Source organism: Lampetra planeri, chromosome 1, assembly GCF_965212315.1.
Source record: "Lampetra planeri chromosome 1, kcLamPlan1.2.h2, whole genome shotgun sequence".
NCBI lineage: Eukaryota > Metazoa > Chordata > Hyperoartia > Petromyzontiformes > Petromyzontidae > Lampetra > Lampetra planeri.
Window position 1 is genome coordinate 20,017,888 of NC_136107.1, and position 15,313 is coordinate 20,033,200.

General features: G+C 46.8%; 1 protein-coding gene across 3 annotated transcripts in view; it reads right to left on the reverse strand.

The window, feature by feature from the left end:
- LOC144719901 (RUN domain-containing protein 3B-like) overlaps window positions 1-15,313 on the reverse strand; it is a 97,375-nt gene that overhangs the window by 73,860 nt on the left and 8,202 nt on the right. For all 3 annotated transcript variants that reach the window (XM_078596218.1, XM_078596236.1, XM_078596227.1), the window contains exon 2: window positions 12,264-12,379. In XM_078596218.1, the coding sequence (XP_078452344.1) occupies window positions 12,264-12,379 (116 nt within the window). The remainder of the gene's footprint in view (window positions 1-12,263; window positions 12,380-15,313) is intronic.

Sequence of the window (15,313 nt, forward strand, 5' to 3'; positions counted from 1 at the left end):
GGGCCGACATTGGAGTCAGCACCGTGGAGAAGCTACAGAGTAAAGACAGCCGTGTGGGTGTACAGCACGAACCGAATAAAGGACACTGAGCCAGACATCGTGGTCCAGTCGTTTATTACACTGGTGTCGGAAGTGCAACGGCATGTCGAAACAAGTGAGGAAGAAAGTTAATCCGGCGCCTGCATCGGCTTCTTCGTCCGACGACGACGAACTCCCTCCAACCACGGATCCTGTTGGGGTGGTGGAGGAGAGCCCGGCTGAGGCGACCACGGGAACGGGAGTGGAGGATGTTGGCGCGGTGGCGGGTCCGTCGACATCATCAGACGCGGATCAATGATGGCAAGCGATGGCGGTACAACTGGAGGCACTTAAGGACGTCCTGGCGCATCTATGCCATCTCGTCGCGCCAGGGACGATGGAAGATGCAAGTGGTGCTCCGCGGGCCGCCACGTTGCCTGTCCTGCCGCCGCCATTGCCCACGCGGCAAGAGGCCGCCATTTTGCGCTCCGTGGCGCCAAACCGCCATCTTGGCCACGCCGCGGGCCGACGCCATTTTGAATTTGCCATCACAACCACCACCATTGGAAGACGGCGGGAAGAGGAGTCGGAGTCGCCACCTTACAACGGTTAAAGAATTTTCCGTCGGTGGGGACTGGAGCGCGTTCGCCTGCCGCTTCTTGGCGGCGGTACGCACAGCAAGATGGACCGATGCGGAGGCTTTGGAGGTGTTGCCGACTCTCCTGGACGACGAATCTGTCCGATTCTTCCGTTCCATAACGACCGATAAGAAGGCAACTTTATGTGGTGTTTTTCAAGAAATGGCCGATGCTTATGAGCCACCAGATGATGCGCATCGGCGATTCGCTCAACGACAACGAGCACCAGAGGAGTCGCCCGTGGCGTTCAGGGGTGCGGTGCTGGAGCTGGCCATGGCAGCTTATCCTGAGACGCCACAGGATCTGCTCGAGCCTCTCATATTAGGGAAAATGTTGGAGCTGTCTCGGGATCTAGGGATCCCCATGCCTGTGTGTGGGCATGAGAAGCTAACTTCCCGGACGGCTGCTAAGTGTCTCGATGCGCAATTCAACCTCCGTCGCTGGAAACAAGTGACGGCGTGGACGGGGGGGCCCGTCAAAGAAGAGGATGCACTGGGGTGGAACCCTGCGCAGGCTGTCTATGTTCCGGATGACCGGGGCCCTCAACAACTGACGGCCGCCTCCGCTCCATGGACGGGACGCGGCGGGCCGAGACCGCGCGCGGCGCTACCAGAACGGGGCCGTCAGGAGGCGAGGCCTGCGCTTCGGCGCAACGAGGCCGAATGTTTCCGCTGCGGGCGTAGGGGCCACTACGCCAGAGACTGCTGGGCCCGCTTCCCGGCTCCGCCGCAGCAGGAGGCCTCGGCACCGGTCAAGTCGGCTAAAGATCCTCCGAAACAGACAGGCCGGCCGTGACATTGCGGGGGACGAGGGGCCCTGCTCGGAGGACGCCTGCCAGGTCTGCGGGACCTTCGAGCCCTGCAGCCCTTCCGACCCAGCTGCGGGCACGGTCACAGGACAAGCCCAAGACTAACTCTTTAGGGACACGGGACGTCGGTGGACTTCCAGCTGCGACAGGGGGATTACCCCCTGTCATTCCTCGACTTTCATCGCGTTCCCGTTCTGCGAGTGGGCCGCCGACCGTCCGGGACGGGCCGGCGACCCGCACACGTTCCAAATCGCTTACGTTTCGTTGATTGTTGCTGTCTTGTTATTTTTTTTTTCTTACAGTTGTATTTATTGCATGCTTTTGTACGTTCGTTGATGTTAATTGCGTTGTTGTTGTTCTTGCTGTTACATTATATGCTTAGTGTCCTTTAGGGGGGGAAGCTCGGTTCGCCGCATTACGATTTGCTATTGGTCAGCCGAGGTCGGCTGGGATTTTTCTACGGGGGAGGGTGGTGTAATGCGGGCGTAAGCGACCTTCCGGATGTGACGTCACGGGGGGTGGAGTCATGTGACGTGGGGGGAAGGTTCGGGGCCTTAAGCGGGTAAACCGGAAGGGGAAGGCAGTCGGGGTGTGAGCGGAAAAGAGTGAGGCCACGCGGGCGAGAGTGGAGAGGGGGGGGCGCCGACGGCCATCGGGAGCCAACCCCGAAGATAAGAGGAAGCTGCGGAGTGGTGTGCAGCTGCAGAGAAGACAGCCAGAAGGGCTGCGTGTTAGAGGCAGCGGTGTGGCTGCCAGGAGGAGCTGCGGAGAGAGAGAGAGAGAGGGCTGCATGTTAGAGGCAGCGGTGTGGCTGCCAGGAGGAGCTGCGGAGAGAGAGAGAGAGACAGCAAGAGGCTGTCAGAGCTGCGGAGGGAGAGGAGTTGCAGCGAGTACAGCCAAAGGGGGCTGTGTGAGAGAAACAGCAGCGGAGCTGCTGTTGTGGATCGGGCCGACATTGGAGTCAGCACCGTGGAGAAGCTACAGAGTAAAGACAGCCGTGTGGGTGTACAGCACGAACCGAATAAAGGACACTGAGCCAGACATCGTGGTCCAGTCGTTTATTACAGATGGATAGCAAATAAGTAGCAATAATACTGGTAGGAACCTCTGGTTACACCAGCCCACAGGGGATTATTGTGTCCGTCCGTCCGTCGTGCAGGGAGGGGCTGGGTGGGGAGGGGAGGGTGGGGAGGGGCTGGATGGGGAGGGTGGGGAGGGGTGGGGAGGGGTGGGGAGGGGTGGGGCTGGGTGGGGAAGGGGCTGGTCACCCCGTGGTGCCCTTATAAAATTCAACGTTTAACCTACTCACGCCGGCTAGTTCTCGCCCTCACAGTCGGGGATATTTGCGGAATACACCACACCGCCGTTGACCCTGGCCATTGACCGAGCAACCCAACGTTCCTACCAGCTCCCTCCGCAGGAATCTGTTTAATATAATGTAATCTGACTTAATGACCAAATCACAAAAAATGCACCCGATCATATCAGATCTCCAGTTATATTTGACCAGGTAAAGCACAATGAGTTTTGAGCTCTTTTTCAGAAGTGACCTGGCCGCAAATGATAAGCTCAACGAAGTGGCTTATCACGTGGAAATTTATAGCAGCCAAATACTCTAAACGCATTTTGATTCTAAATGTGGAGGGAAAAACCGGAGGAGCCAGAACAAAATTCAAGTGATCACGGGGAAAGAGACTCCATCAAACCCTCGAACCCACGACTTCTGCATAATAGGCGAGCTAGTTAACATCTCACCACCACGGCGCGGTTCTGTACATCTATACTACCCATGCTTATGCAGACTACATTCACCAACCCGCATTGACCAGTATATTCACATATTTTCCCAAAGATACTACGTAGCCTACTGGTGTGTATATTTACATTATAAGCGGTATTACCGATGAATTTGGTGAGGAAATACAAATTCTGTTAGTGGCCTATGTATTTAGTGTGCAGGTGGTTCGATTGCACCGTAGCTCACGGGGAACAGAGAGGCCCAGGCACTGGACGACAACAAGAAAGGAAATTGGACAAGGGGGCTCCATGTTCTACCGATCGTTTCCCACGGCGGGTTTCCATCGCTTCACGCGGTAGTAGTAGTAGATGCGTTCCAAAAAAACACGGCGCACAAAGCGAAACCGCACGAAGAGACAACTGCTTGCCGAGTAGCACGCACAGTACACACACAGTACACACACACAGTACACACACGCAGTACACACACAGTACACACACACAGTACACACACAGTACACACACACACACAGTACGCACATACAGTACACACACACAGTACACACAGTACACACACAGTACACACACACAGTGCACACACACAGCACATGCACAGTACGCACACAGTACACACACAGTACACACAGTACACACACACAGTATACACACACAGTACACACAGTACAGACACAGTACACACACACAGTACACACACACAGCACACGCACAGTACGCACACAGTACACACACAGTACACACACACAGTGCACACAGTACACACACATAGTACACACACAGTACACACACACACACAGTACACACAAAATTATTATCCCACGTCCGACCGCATAGCAGCATCTTAGTGAATTCAATCCGCATCATAGAGCGAATGTTTGGTAGAAATAGGTGAGCCGCGTGTAAAGTATGCGAAATCCCACACACCGCACCCGCATAGAGCAAGCGAAACCTGAGCACACTTTTGCAAGAGGTACAAATGTTATCCATCCGGTGACCCCGGACACAATCGAATGGCTTTCCTAAACTCAACGCACCACAAACTCGTCTGTTGCTTTTTCAAATATCATACAGCAGACGAATAGGTTCCATACCAACCACACTACGCTCCAGTACCTCGCATTGACCGTCTGTCTTGTCTACATACCCCAGCAACTAATTCGCGAGAGCCACCATGAGTTGCAGATATTTAGAAATTGTCCAAGCAGGAGGCAAGATTATAATAATCATGTCAGTCGTGCGATTAGCTCTGCCTGTCAGCCGGGGAAGTGAAATGTCAACGCACAGCTCAAACGAAACAGATCGGCGCTCGATGGGAGCGATTCCATCTTACGTCTTTTGAAAAAGAAAAAGTGAAACTATGTGCATCACTTAATGTCAAAAGTTTTCCCTTTACTTCCAGTGCATGTTAGTGCAATTTTTGAGCACATTATAAAATGGCATATTGAATTTAATTGCACACTGTCACGCTATAACTGCTACATATATTGCATTTGTCAAAAAATGGACCGCCAACATAGATAAGGCGAGCGCATTGGATTTCGTCCGGGCATTTTTATAATATAGCATAGCAAATTAAGCACTCAAGACAAAGAAGATGCAAAATCATGCAAAATGTGACTGTGCTAGGTAGCAATACATTTTCTCACTGTATACATGTGCCGTGAATAAGGCTCATTACCCGAAACATCACCGATTATATATTTTTCATTATACAGCACTCTTATTCATGGATTTGTTGAGTTGTTTTTATTATTTGTACTGCGCTTGTGTATGACGGCCAATGCAGCATCACCAAATAAATGGCTCAAAGAGAACTACATGGAAATTGCTACTCCCTAGCCATTGCTGAAAGTAGGGCCTCATAAGTTACTGTCTTAAAAGCCCTCGTCTCAGCGGTGATCAAGTGATGCTGTGCGACAGCATAATGCGCCGAATAGTGCCAATTTTATGATGTGCTATTTAAGTAACGAGGTGAATCCCAGCAGTACTTTCACATTTCTCATGGCATGTCTGAACGGCACATGCACGCATAGAAACCGTGATAGGCAGCGGAACATTTAAATTGGTTAACGTGAATTACATTTGGGAGAGTTGTGGTGCAGTGGCTGTCGCTCCACGTGAACCCAGCGAGCCGAGTTCGATTCCCTGCCACGGCTAACATGAGCGGCGAGTGATGTCTGAAGCAAGCAACCAACCAACCAAACCCCCTCACCTCCCCCACCGCCACCACCCCAACGTGAGGTCTGGTCGAACTACCACCATGACAGACTAACACGGCATGTGTAAGGCTTCATCCAGCCAGCAGTGCATTGACAAAGTGCTGTTAATGTTCAGTTATTTAATTCATAAGATAACAAGAAAAACAAAGTCGACCTAAAATTATTCAGTGCTTGTAACAGCACTACATCTGCATACTATAAAATTAGCGCAAAGTAAGCTGTTTATAGACCTCTATACTACGTACAAGTCTTAGGAATCATATAAAGTCTTCTTATTCTTGTGCCCTTGCCACTGGCCGTATGTGTATACAGTATCGGGCACGTGATTAGAATGGCAGCAGTAGATATAGCATGGCTCACGACGACTATGATGATGTTGCGTCGTTGGGAGTAAGCCACGCTGCTTCGATGGCAACTACGTAAGCAACGCAAGTCGCCATTCAAGTCGCAAATGAGTCCATGCGACCGCTCTTACTCGCTGAGGCCGACTCACAACCAGACCGCCCGAATGCCACAGTCAAATTCGCAAACGGAGACACTACTGTAACGTGAGCATCTTCCACGCTGTAAGGTTGTAACTAATGCACAATTTGCTCGGTCTTCGGAAGGCATTGTGTGTAAAGTACGCTGGTGACAAATATTGCAGTTCATCTCATCTGAATGCAAAGCCGAAGCAGATTTGACCTTAGTAATTGCGAGTGCAGTATAGCATAACAGTCAGACTCTAGCACAGATAAACCCAGGCTTATCCAAACAAATGCTTCACTTTGCCTCCGAGACCAAATACAATCCTATTATATAAACCTGCCCTTTTCAATATAAAGTCCTCATGACCCACATACTGCACAGCTTTCACCGATTACTGACCGTCAGGGACACGCAATATCTATTGGCTTAATTTGAATATGAATGGAACAGATTACGACTGTGTAGGCTTTTGTACTTGTGCTGTGTTGTTCACCGACGTGTTGTCGGGTTGTACCGCGTGTTATTATACGCAGCGTCTGACGTTTGCACAGGCGCCGCGGTGGCGAGATGTTATCTCCCTCGCCTGGTATACAGGAGGTCGTGGGTTCAATTCCGAGCCTGACGCCTGCTGTACATTTGGAGTTTGCGTGTTCTCCCCATTGGTCGCGTGGATTTTTCTCCGGGTCCTCTGGTTTTTCTCTCCACATTTAGAAACATGGGTTAGGAGTATTCACATTATGAGCCACTTCGTTGAGCTATCATTTGTGGCCAGGTTGGTTCTGAATTAAAAATATATATATATATATAACTCAGTAGGCCTTACCTGGTAAAACACTAAAATAGTTTAATAGTTGAATATTTTCGCTCCACGTGCTGGGAGTTTCTTTAATCACCCACTCACAGGATTCCTGGCTCATTGCTCGGACCCCTTTATTGCAATATATGACTGTGTCCATCCAGTACTCGCTGAGCTGCGCTGGCTTCTGGTTGCCGAATGAATATGAACCACAATACCTTGCTCATCTCGTCAAGGAGCATCAAATATCAAGTAAACTCCGGTCATTCGTGCAGTGGCTTTTCGCTGGCCATCGAACTAAGACGGTCATTGCATCGCACGCTTTCAGATGGGCTTTTGCGATCGTCTGAAATGCTCTTTATTCCAATAATAGGACGCCACTGGAGTTATGCACTTTTAAATCATCTAGATTAAAAACTCATTTCTTTGAAACTGCTTTTTGTGTTTAGTTTGTTGACCTTCCCCCGCACCTCATATTGGCATGGTTAGCTAAGTACAGTGAGAAAGAGTTCAACATACATACTTACGAAGCTTCCCGCTAAGCGGAGGGAAATGTTGGACGTGAATATCATGCCAGAAAAATGCGCGGTACAACCCGAAACACATCGGAGAGAGATCGAAACGACCGGTGACTCCTAGAGCAGCGCACTGTGGAAGGGTTTCCAGGACTGTGGTTTGAGAAAGACACCACTGGGCCACACACGTTTTGACGTTCGTGAACAAGCAGATTTTAAATTGCAACGCAACGTCACATTGCACACAAACAATGAATTCGTTAAAGCATATTCATACATACTCTTAGTTTTTTCGGTAAAGTCACGTAGGTAAAAAATGAAATTAAAATTAATATATATATTTTTTAAAAATTTTATTTCATATTTTACCTACGTGACTTTACCGAAAAAACTAAGTATGAATCCTTGCAGTCACGAAAGCTTCAAATCTAGAATTCATATTCATACAACCACACACTAATGGTTGTAAATTCCACGCACAGATGTCACCATAACAAATGCACTTTCTGTGATATATCAAACCTTAATAACACTTGGAAATAGCATAATATTTTCATCTAATTGCGCTATCATCCATATGTCATGGAAAAAAATAATGCCTTGTTCTGAACCCTTTTACGTGGCATTAAAAAGCTCATGTAATAGAAGGATCTGTGGAATGCAATATCACACAACTGTCTTTGAATTCCCTTAAAGTGAGCTTTTATTAATCCAGGATGACAATTTACAGTACACCCTGCTGCAGTGAAATGTTAATTCCGTGGTAGTCAAACTGATATTTTTATTTCTCGAAGCTGGAAATTAGTCATATTCAGTGCAAAACCAAACGCAATGTTACATGTTATTTCTCAGTCATCGAAGACCAGGCTGAAACCATCAACTCGCTAAGCTTGAGAACCCAGTTTAGTCGCATGTGGCAAAAAACCTCGATTTCAAAGATGCTGGATCATTGCTCTGACCCGTGAGTGACCCAGCCCCCTCAATGTCACGGAATTATTTTTTTCAATTATGTTTTGATTATGGAAAGCGCACACACCCGTGTCAAAGGTTTCTGGGGAAGGTGGACAGAAAATTGTCATGGGATACTTAAGTGTCCACAGATGACACGCTGTGATTATTCCCTCCGTGCGTGATCTCTGGTCGAAATTAATACAATCGTTGAGCCATTGGTATACCTGTCAACCCATACGATTTACCCCTATACTTGCACAGGGAAGTTGAGTTTTCAGGTCTATACGGCGTACAGCCATTTGAATACGGGCACATTTTTTTGGTCTATTTGTTTGTGTTTCTCCCTTGTGATGGGACTTTGTAGGATGAACGTTGAGATTTATAAGGGCACGGGGTGAACAATAAGGTCTGAATTGGTCTGTAATAAGATAGGCACTAATAAGGGTTTGACAGGTATGCATTGGCTGATTGGCAAGTTATTTGAGTGGCAGGCTACTCACCCATGCAATTGCTGTCATGATCAATGTACCTTGAGTCAGAGGCACACTGCGGTACCGTACATGGGGGAGGGGGTCTTCGTCACACATGCACGTTTCCAGAGGGCTCCACTTGCTATTCGAGTCATATGCACGAGCAAAGTAAAATCACTAGGAGACTGACGGGTCGAACGAGAAGATCAACAAATGCTGCCTTCTTGGGGGGACGTGCTTTTCAAAACCCTTCCTCGTCAAGGTACCGTTGTCATGAAATGAGTGTGTCTGACCCACAATAACAATAAACCCTCCAATAATAGCCATGAACTCTTGGTTAGAGTAGAGCAAGGGCTGGATTTTGGTATGAAATTCCAAGGCTTTTTGAGCGGTGAGAAGAAAAAAAACACTTCAGAAACTCAGCATTTCAATGTTTTCAAAGCACCACTGTCTAAACGTGCAATGTGCCCATGCATGCACGATATAGTAAGTGGTTCTACACAGTAGAATACCCATCTGACTGTAATGGGTTAGATCCCAACAGCACACCGATTGAATCAGCTTGTATACTAAGGACCATCCATTTAAAAACGACGTAGCAACAAGATTCAACACGTATCTATTTTGCCACTTAACTTTACTTCCGTCCAACTAATTAAACACACAACTTACACCATTTTTTTTTTACAATGTAATGTGTATTTTTTAATACCCTTAAGTCGCACGCGCGTACATGTACGCCAATTTTTTGTCAAATCCCACTGCTGAATGCCGGATGAGGGCCTCCCGACAGTCGCGCGGGCTGTGGGGATCATTCGAGCTTGCTTCGTCACTCTGGTCAGTGTGTTGGTGAAGTTGGGGAGCGTGGATGTGGAAGCGTTCAACTAGCGTGCAACAACGTGCTCTGTTGCACTTGCCCTATGCTGCGCCAAGACGTGAGGCTGCAGCCCTATCACAACTTGTTTGTGACAGGGCTGGGGGGTCCACCCTCTGATTAGTACGGTCGGATACGTACGGTGCGAAATAAGTTCTAGATGCTTACTGCATACATCCAAGATAATATCCAGGCTGAAATCTGCTGATTTTCCATGATCTGAGATCGGGTGCATTGCAGGTGATTTGTTCATAGTAACCGCCCGGGTTTTACACGTCTAACGTGATCGATCACTCCCGTGTGCAATATTAAGGTGATGAGTTTGCTGATTTTGTACCTTTTAATGTGACACTAATGTATTGCCGTCATCGTGCCAGGACGCTCCCTGCAAATGAGATGCGAGTCTGTGATCCCACTGGTTCGTCTGGTATATCGTATATTATCAGGGCTTTTTTTATTCTAAAGCTTCAAGGGGGTGGAGAAAACATGCCCCGATCAATGAATTCTCACAATCCCACTCGCATGTGCAATTAATACGCGCGCACACAAAACTGTACGTATGTGCAAACAAGATATTCCCCTGCCATTTCAATACAATTACAATCATGAGTACATTCCAATCTCTCAGACTACATCACTGACTGATAAACACGAATGTAATTAGATTAGAAGCTGATCTACTGTCAACCTGAGCAGATTCCCCCCCCCCAAAAAGATTTAATTAATATTATTTATTATAACGACAGCTCTGATTGTTTTATTACTTTTGTAATATGCAATTTAGTACGTGATTTTATCTCTAATTGAATGTCTTTCTTGCAAAACAATCTTATTACGTATATTTGTTCATTACGAAATTCATGTTCTCGCATATTAATCACACGTGAATTTTTCCTAAAATGCATTTGCATTCTTCCTGCATTTAACTTTTAAACGCTGCACCCTTCTGCGTGCCGCCAAACAGCGCTGCCTTTCCTCCTTATCCAGGGGGTGAAATAGTTGCGCAGTGGTTAATGCACATCATTACGAATACGGCGCCCTCAGTTCAATTCCCGGCCAAGGCTATAATATCAGTGGCGAGTGATATCGGATCCAAACCTGAGCCACTCTTTCGCCAATCTGCATTGACTAGCCGGGTGAATTGATCCTGGGAACCCCTTTATTAAAGTGCAATAACCAACATGGCGAAATATGGTCAAACAACCCCCACGACCAAAACGGCACGGGGAGGATTTTATCTATTAACGGATTAACACAGAGCTGTAAATTATTGTTATTTCAGTTAATTTACCCATGTCTCCTACGCATATGAGAAGCTTTGTCTCTTTGGGCTCTCACTAGATTGAAATAAAAGAAACCAGTCGATCACGACGTTTTTCGCTCACAACAGTCACGGCCGTTTTTGATTAATTCAAATCAGCAAAGTGAAGCTGCATCACATTCAAATGTGCAGCTGCCTCTTGCCTCTGCACAGAGTGTACCCCGGGAGATATATAACCTATGAGATATGCAAGATATGCAAGCAATGCTCAGCGTAGTCAAGCCTTCTCTTTTGACTCTAGCAGTGCCACCCTTTCCGTACTCTTGTTCCTGAGCCATACCCGAGTGGAGGCCAGTTGAGTAAGTTTCCCGCCTTCCTTTGCTCAACAGTATTTTCTTTGCAACGCAACCGGATGCAGTTTAATGTCACACCCAGGGTGAAAATTGTGGTGTTATCACCGCTTGTCGAAAATAAAAAGAGGAAAACAATCGACAGCGACGGGCTACTGCCCACCACCAGCACTGGGAGAGTGGAAGGTCGACTGTGCCACCTGGAGGAATAGGGTTGCCAATTCCGAAGTTAAGATACAAGACATATCATGGGAAGAAGAATATCTCATGAAATCAAGGAGAGAGAAGAACTACATATATATATCCATTGACCCGAGTGGTGCGCTATTATTGGAAATCTGACAAACACTAAGACTTTTCACTTTTTGCCATTCCGATAAAGTACGTGTACATGATCAGTTTTTCTTCGGATTAAATTCCCGGAGGGTGCGTGGCAGAGTTTGACACCAGCCATCACAGAGTTCGGATGTGTCGCTACAGTTCTTTGCGGCGATTACGTCTTTACAAACAGCGACGCTACGCCTCTCTAAATAAAATGAACGCTGAGCGTTCATTTTATTTAGAGAGGCGTAAATAAAATGAACGCTCAAGTTGCAGGATTGGGGAAACCCAATCCTGCAACTTGCAGACGTCTTGGAACGGGAAAGGGTTAATATCCCCAGAAGTTTCGATTTAAAGCTTTCGTGACTGCAGGGATTCATCTTCTTGGTTCTTTTGGTAGTCACGTAGAAGGGAAATAATAAAATAATAAAAATAAAACATAATACAATAATTCTCACGACGTTTCGGCCACAACGCAAGCAGCCGTCCTCAGGTGAAGAACAGGTCTGTTGGGAAGACAGCGTCTGAATGGTGGTGTTTCATTCAGACGTTGTCTTCCCGACAGACCTGTTTTTCACCTGAGGACGGCTGCTTGCGTTGTGGCCGAAACGTCGTGAGAATTATTTTATTATGTTTAATTTTTATTATTTTATTATTTCCCTTCTACGTGACTTTACCGAAAGAACCAAGAAGATGAATCCCCAGGAAGACGTACATATTTCCAAGGACAACAACCTCTAAAAAAAATGAACTCTCTTGGGGAAAACCAGGACAGGTGGCAACCCTAAAGGGGGTGCTTGGTGGGTGCCTGGTGGGTACCTTTGAGGCGGTGGCTAAGCACCTGCTCCAAGATGGCCGCGAAGTTGACAAACTCCTCGGAGGAGTCGCCCACGGGCTCCAGGCCTCCCCTCTCCACCAAGGCCTTGACTGCAAACCTGAGGAGGGAGAAGGAGACAGAGGGCCCAGTGTGGCAGGCCAAGGTGCACAGAGGGAGGTGAGCAGCGAGGGAAGGTATAACACGAGGGGGAAAGGTTTAAAAGTCAGAATCGCGAACATCCATTGAGAATGACAGTTACACTGAGCACAAATAGGTTACAAGACAAACATAAAGTGTGAACTGCTTGAAAGCGAATTTATGCAATATTAAGAATGTCTGCATGCGAAAGTGTCAGATTGGTGAACATCAACTGAAAATGAGAGTTACACCGTAAAACAAATACCGCACTCGGTATGGGCAGTTAATTGGATTTGGGTGGCTACGTGATGGTTCGATATGCGATGTTGTACCAAAATAATAGCAATAGGAATCAAAGCATTCTTAACATAGCCTCTTGTTACAGAACGGTTGGCTACATGCTGTGTGATAGAAGTTTTAAGATGCGTACAAACGGCGCCCTTGTTAATGCCTTGCTGTGTTAAGGCGCCATAGAACTTGTTATAGTTATTATTATTATTCACACTAGGGAAGCTGCTCCTTCTCCTGTGCCCTGCTATCCAAGAGTCAGCTGTACGTCAATCAATCCAAAGACATTTCATTCCTCACGGGTTTTAAATATGTAAAAAAATACTAGATTTTTAAAGATCGTTTTATTGAGCAGTTGTCACTGATGGACGTAGTGAGACCGTGGAATTGTGACGATGAAGAAGAACCCAGTCTAATCGTGCGAAATCAAATGGAGAATCTCCGGCTCAGTGTTTCGACACAGTATTAGCCCCTGGGCCAAGCAGCCCCCTTCCTTCATTTGCCTGAACAAATTAACCCCGTGATTCCTGTGAAATCAATTGCCCCGAGGGGAATTGATCATTTGACAATAGTATTTACTTATTAGGAACAAACTGGCAGAGACTTTGCGAGTATTACATTTGCAGGATAAGAGCAGAAATTAGACTAAGCCTTGTGACCCCGTATGTGCGTGTGTTGAAAATGCACACACCCCATTAATCGTCCCATGCATCGCGTCGGGGAAGGATGACAAACTAAACACAAAAAGCAGTTCTAAAGACATTCGTTTTCAATCTAGAGGATTTAAAAGTGCATGGCTCCAGTGGCTTCCCAATATCGGAAGGGAGAGCATTCCAGATGGCCGCAGAAGCGCATCTGAAAGCACACGATGCAGTGGCCGTCTTTTCTTGATGGGTAGCAAAAAGCCGCTGCAAGGATGACCGGAGTTTGCTTGTTGGCTTTGCTTCATGCTTTTGCTTAATGGTCTATTTACCAACCGTGCTTAGCGGAGGTGCAGTGGAAGGGCGACAAACTAAACACAAAAAGCAGTTAAAAATAAAGAATTAAACAAATTCTGCCCATGCAGTGCGTACAAGACGAACACACAGCCAGTAGCGGTGGGAGGCATAAGCAGACCATAAAAAAAATATTGTAGGATCCAGATCAGTTCAATGGCCCCCGCGAATCATGGGGATCTTTCAAAATTATTGTTATGAAAACTCAGAAAAACTTCTTCCTGTTTATTCGTATTGTACTAATTAGTTTTCTTGGGTCATGGAAATATATTTTAGGAGGTGGGTGATGCATCAGGGGGGTTGAAGGGGTGAGGATGGGCTAGTTAGGATCCACCCCATGGGATGGCACCACCGCTGCACACAGTATTCGTATTAATACAACATACTGTAGTTGGATTTATAGATCACGTAAATACACAAGCCATCTCTAGTTGCTGTATAAAGGTGAACTCCACAGTGATATGTATGTATATGTTGAACATCTTTCACACCGTACGAAGCCGACGAGGCTAATCGAAGGTACGGGGGAAGGACAACAAACTAAACACAAAACGTAGTTCTAAAGAAATTAGTTTGCAATCTAGATGATTTAAAAGTGCATAGCTTCAGTGACTTCACAACACCGGAAAAAAGAGCGTTTCATACGGCCGCAGAAGCGCATTTAAAAGCAGGCGATGCAGTAACCATCTATGTTCGATGGCTAGCCAAAAGCATCAATATCGTGGCTCCTATTATCCGTGGGATTATCTGCAATATTACTGTTATGTAAAAAAAAATCAGTCTCGCGGATAATATGAGTTTACGCAGACCCTACAGATACCGCAAAAATAATTAGAGTTGTGGGTAATGTGGCAGTCGATAAAATAAGTTATCCTGTGCTGACACGCCAGCAGAATGTGACAGTGCCGTCACGCACTGCACATGTTCTGTGCGCATGGCACTCAGTGTGCGGTTATGCACGCCGTTTAAGCACGCACCAATTTTCGGACAAATATTGTGCACTTTGTGGGCCGAGGACACGAGAGATGTGTTCACATTGCACTCAATTCAGTGTGCATCTTTGCACGCACAATTGCATGTGCATAGAGAACCGGTGATTCTAAGAAGGCACTCGTATCAAAACTCGAAATTTTAAACAACTAGCGGGAAGTACCCGGTGTTGCCCGGGTCAAATTTATATTTCAAACCTACTCTGAAAAATCTAACAGCAGTGCAAACTGACTGTGGTGGTACCTGCTATGATTATAGCAGTGCATACTGACTGTGGTGGTACCTGCTATGATTATAGCAGTGCAAACTGACTGTGGTGGTACCTGCTATGATTATAGCAGTGTAAACTGACTGTGGTAGTACCTGCTATGATTATAGCAGTGCAAACTGACGATGGTGGTACCTGCTATGATTATAGCAGTGCAAACTGACTGTGGTGATGCCGGCAGAGAGGCAGTGCAGACATCCGTACGGAACACTCCAGCGAAGTTTAAAAAAACTCGCCTTATAATAATTACTTACTGTATCGGCTGTGCGCTAAGTGTCACCTGATGGGGCTGCCTGAACAGTCCAATGTGAATCTGTACTGTTTATGCCAATAATCATCCCCGGTTTGTATATAACGACGCAGGCTGTGATAT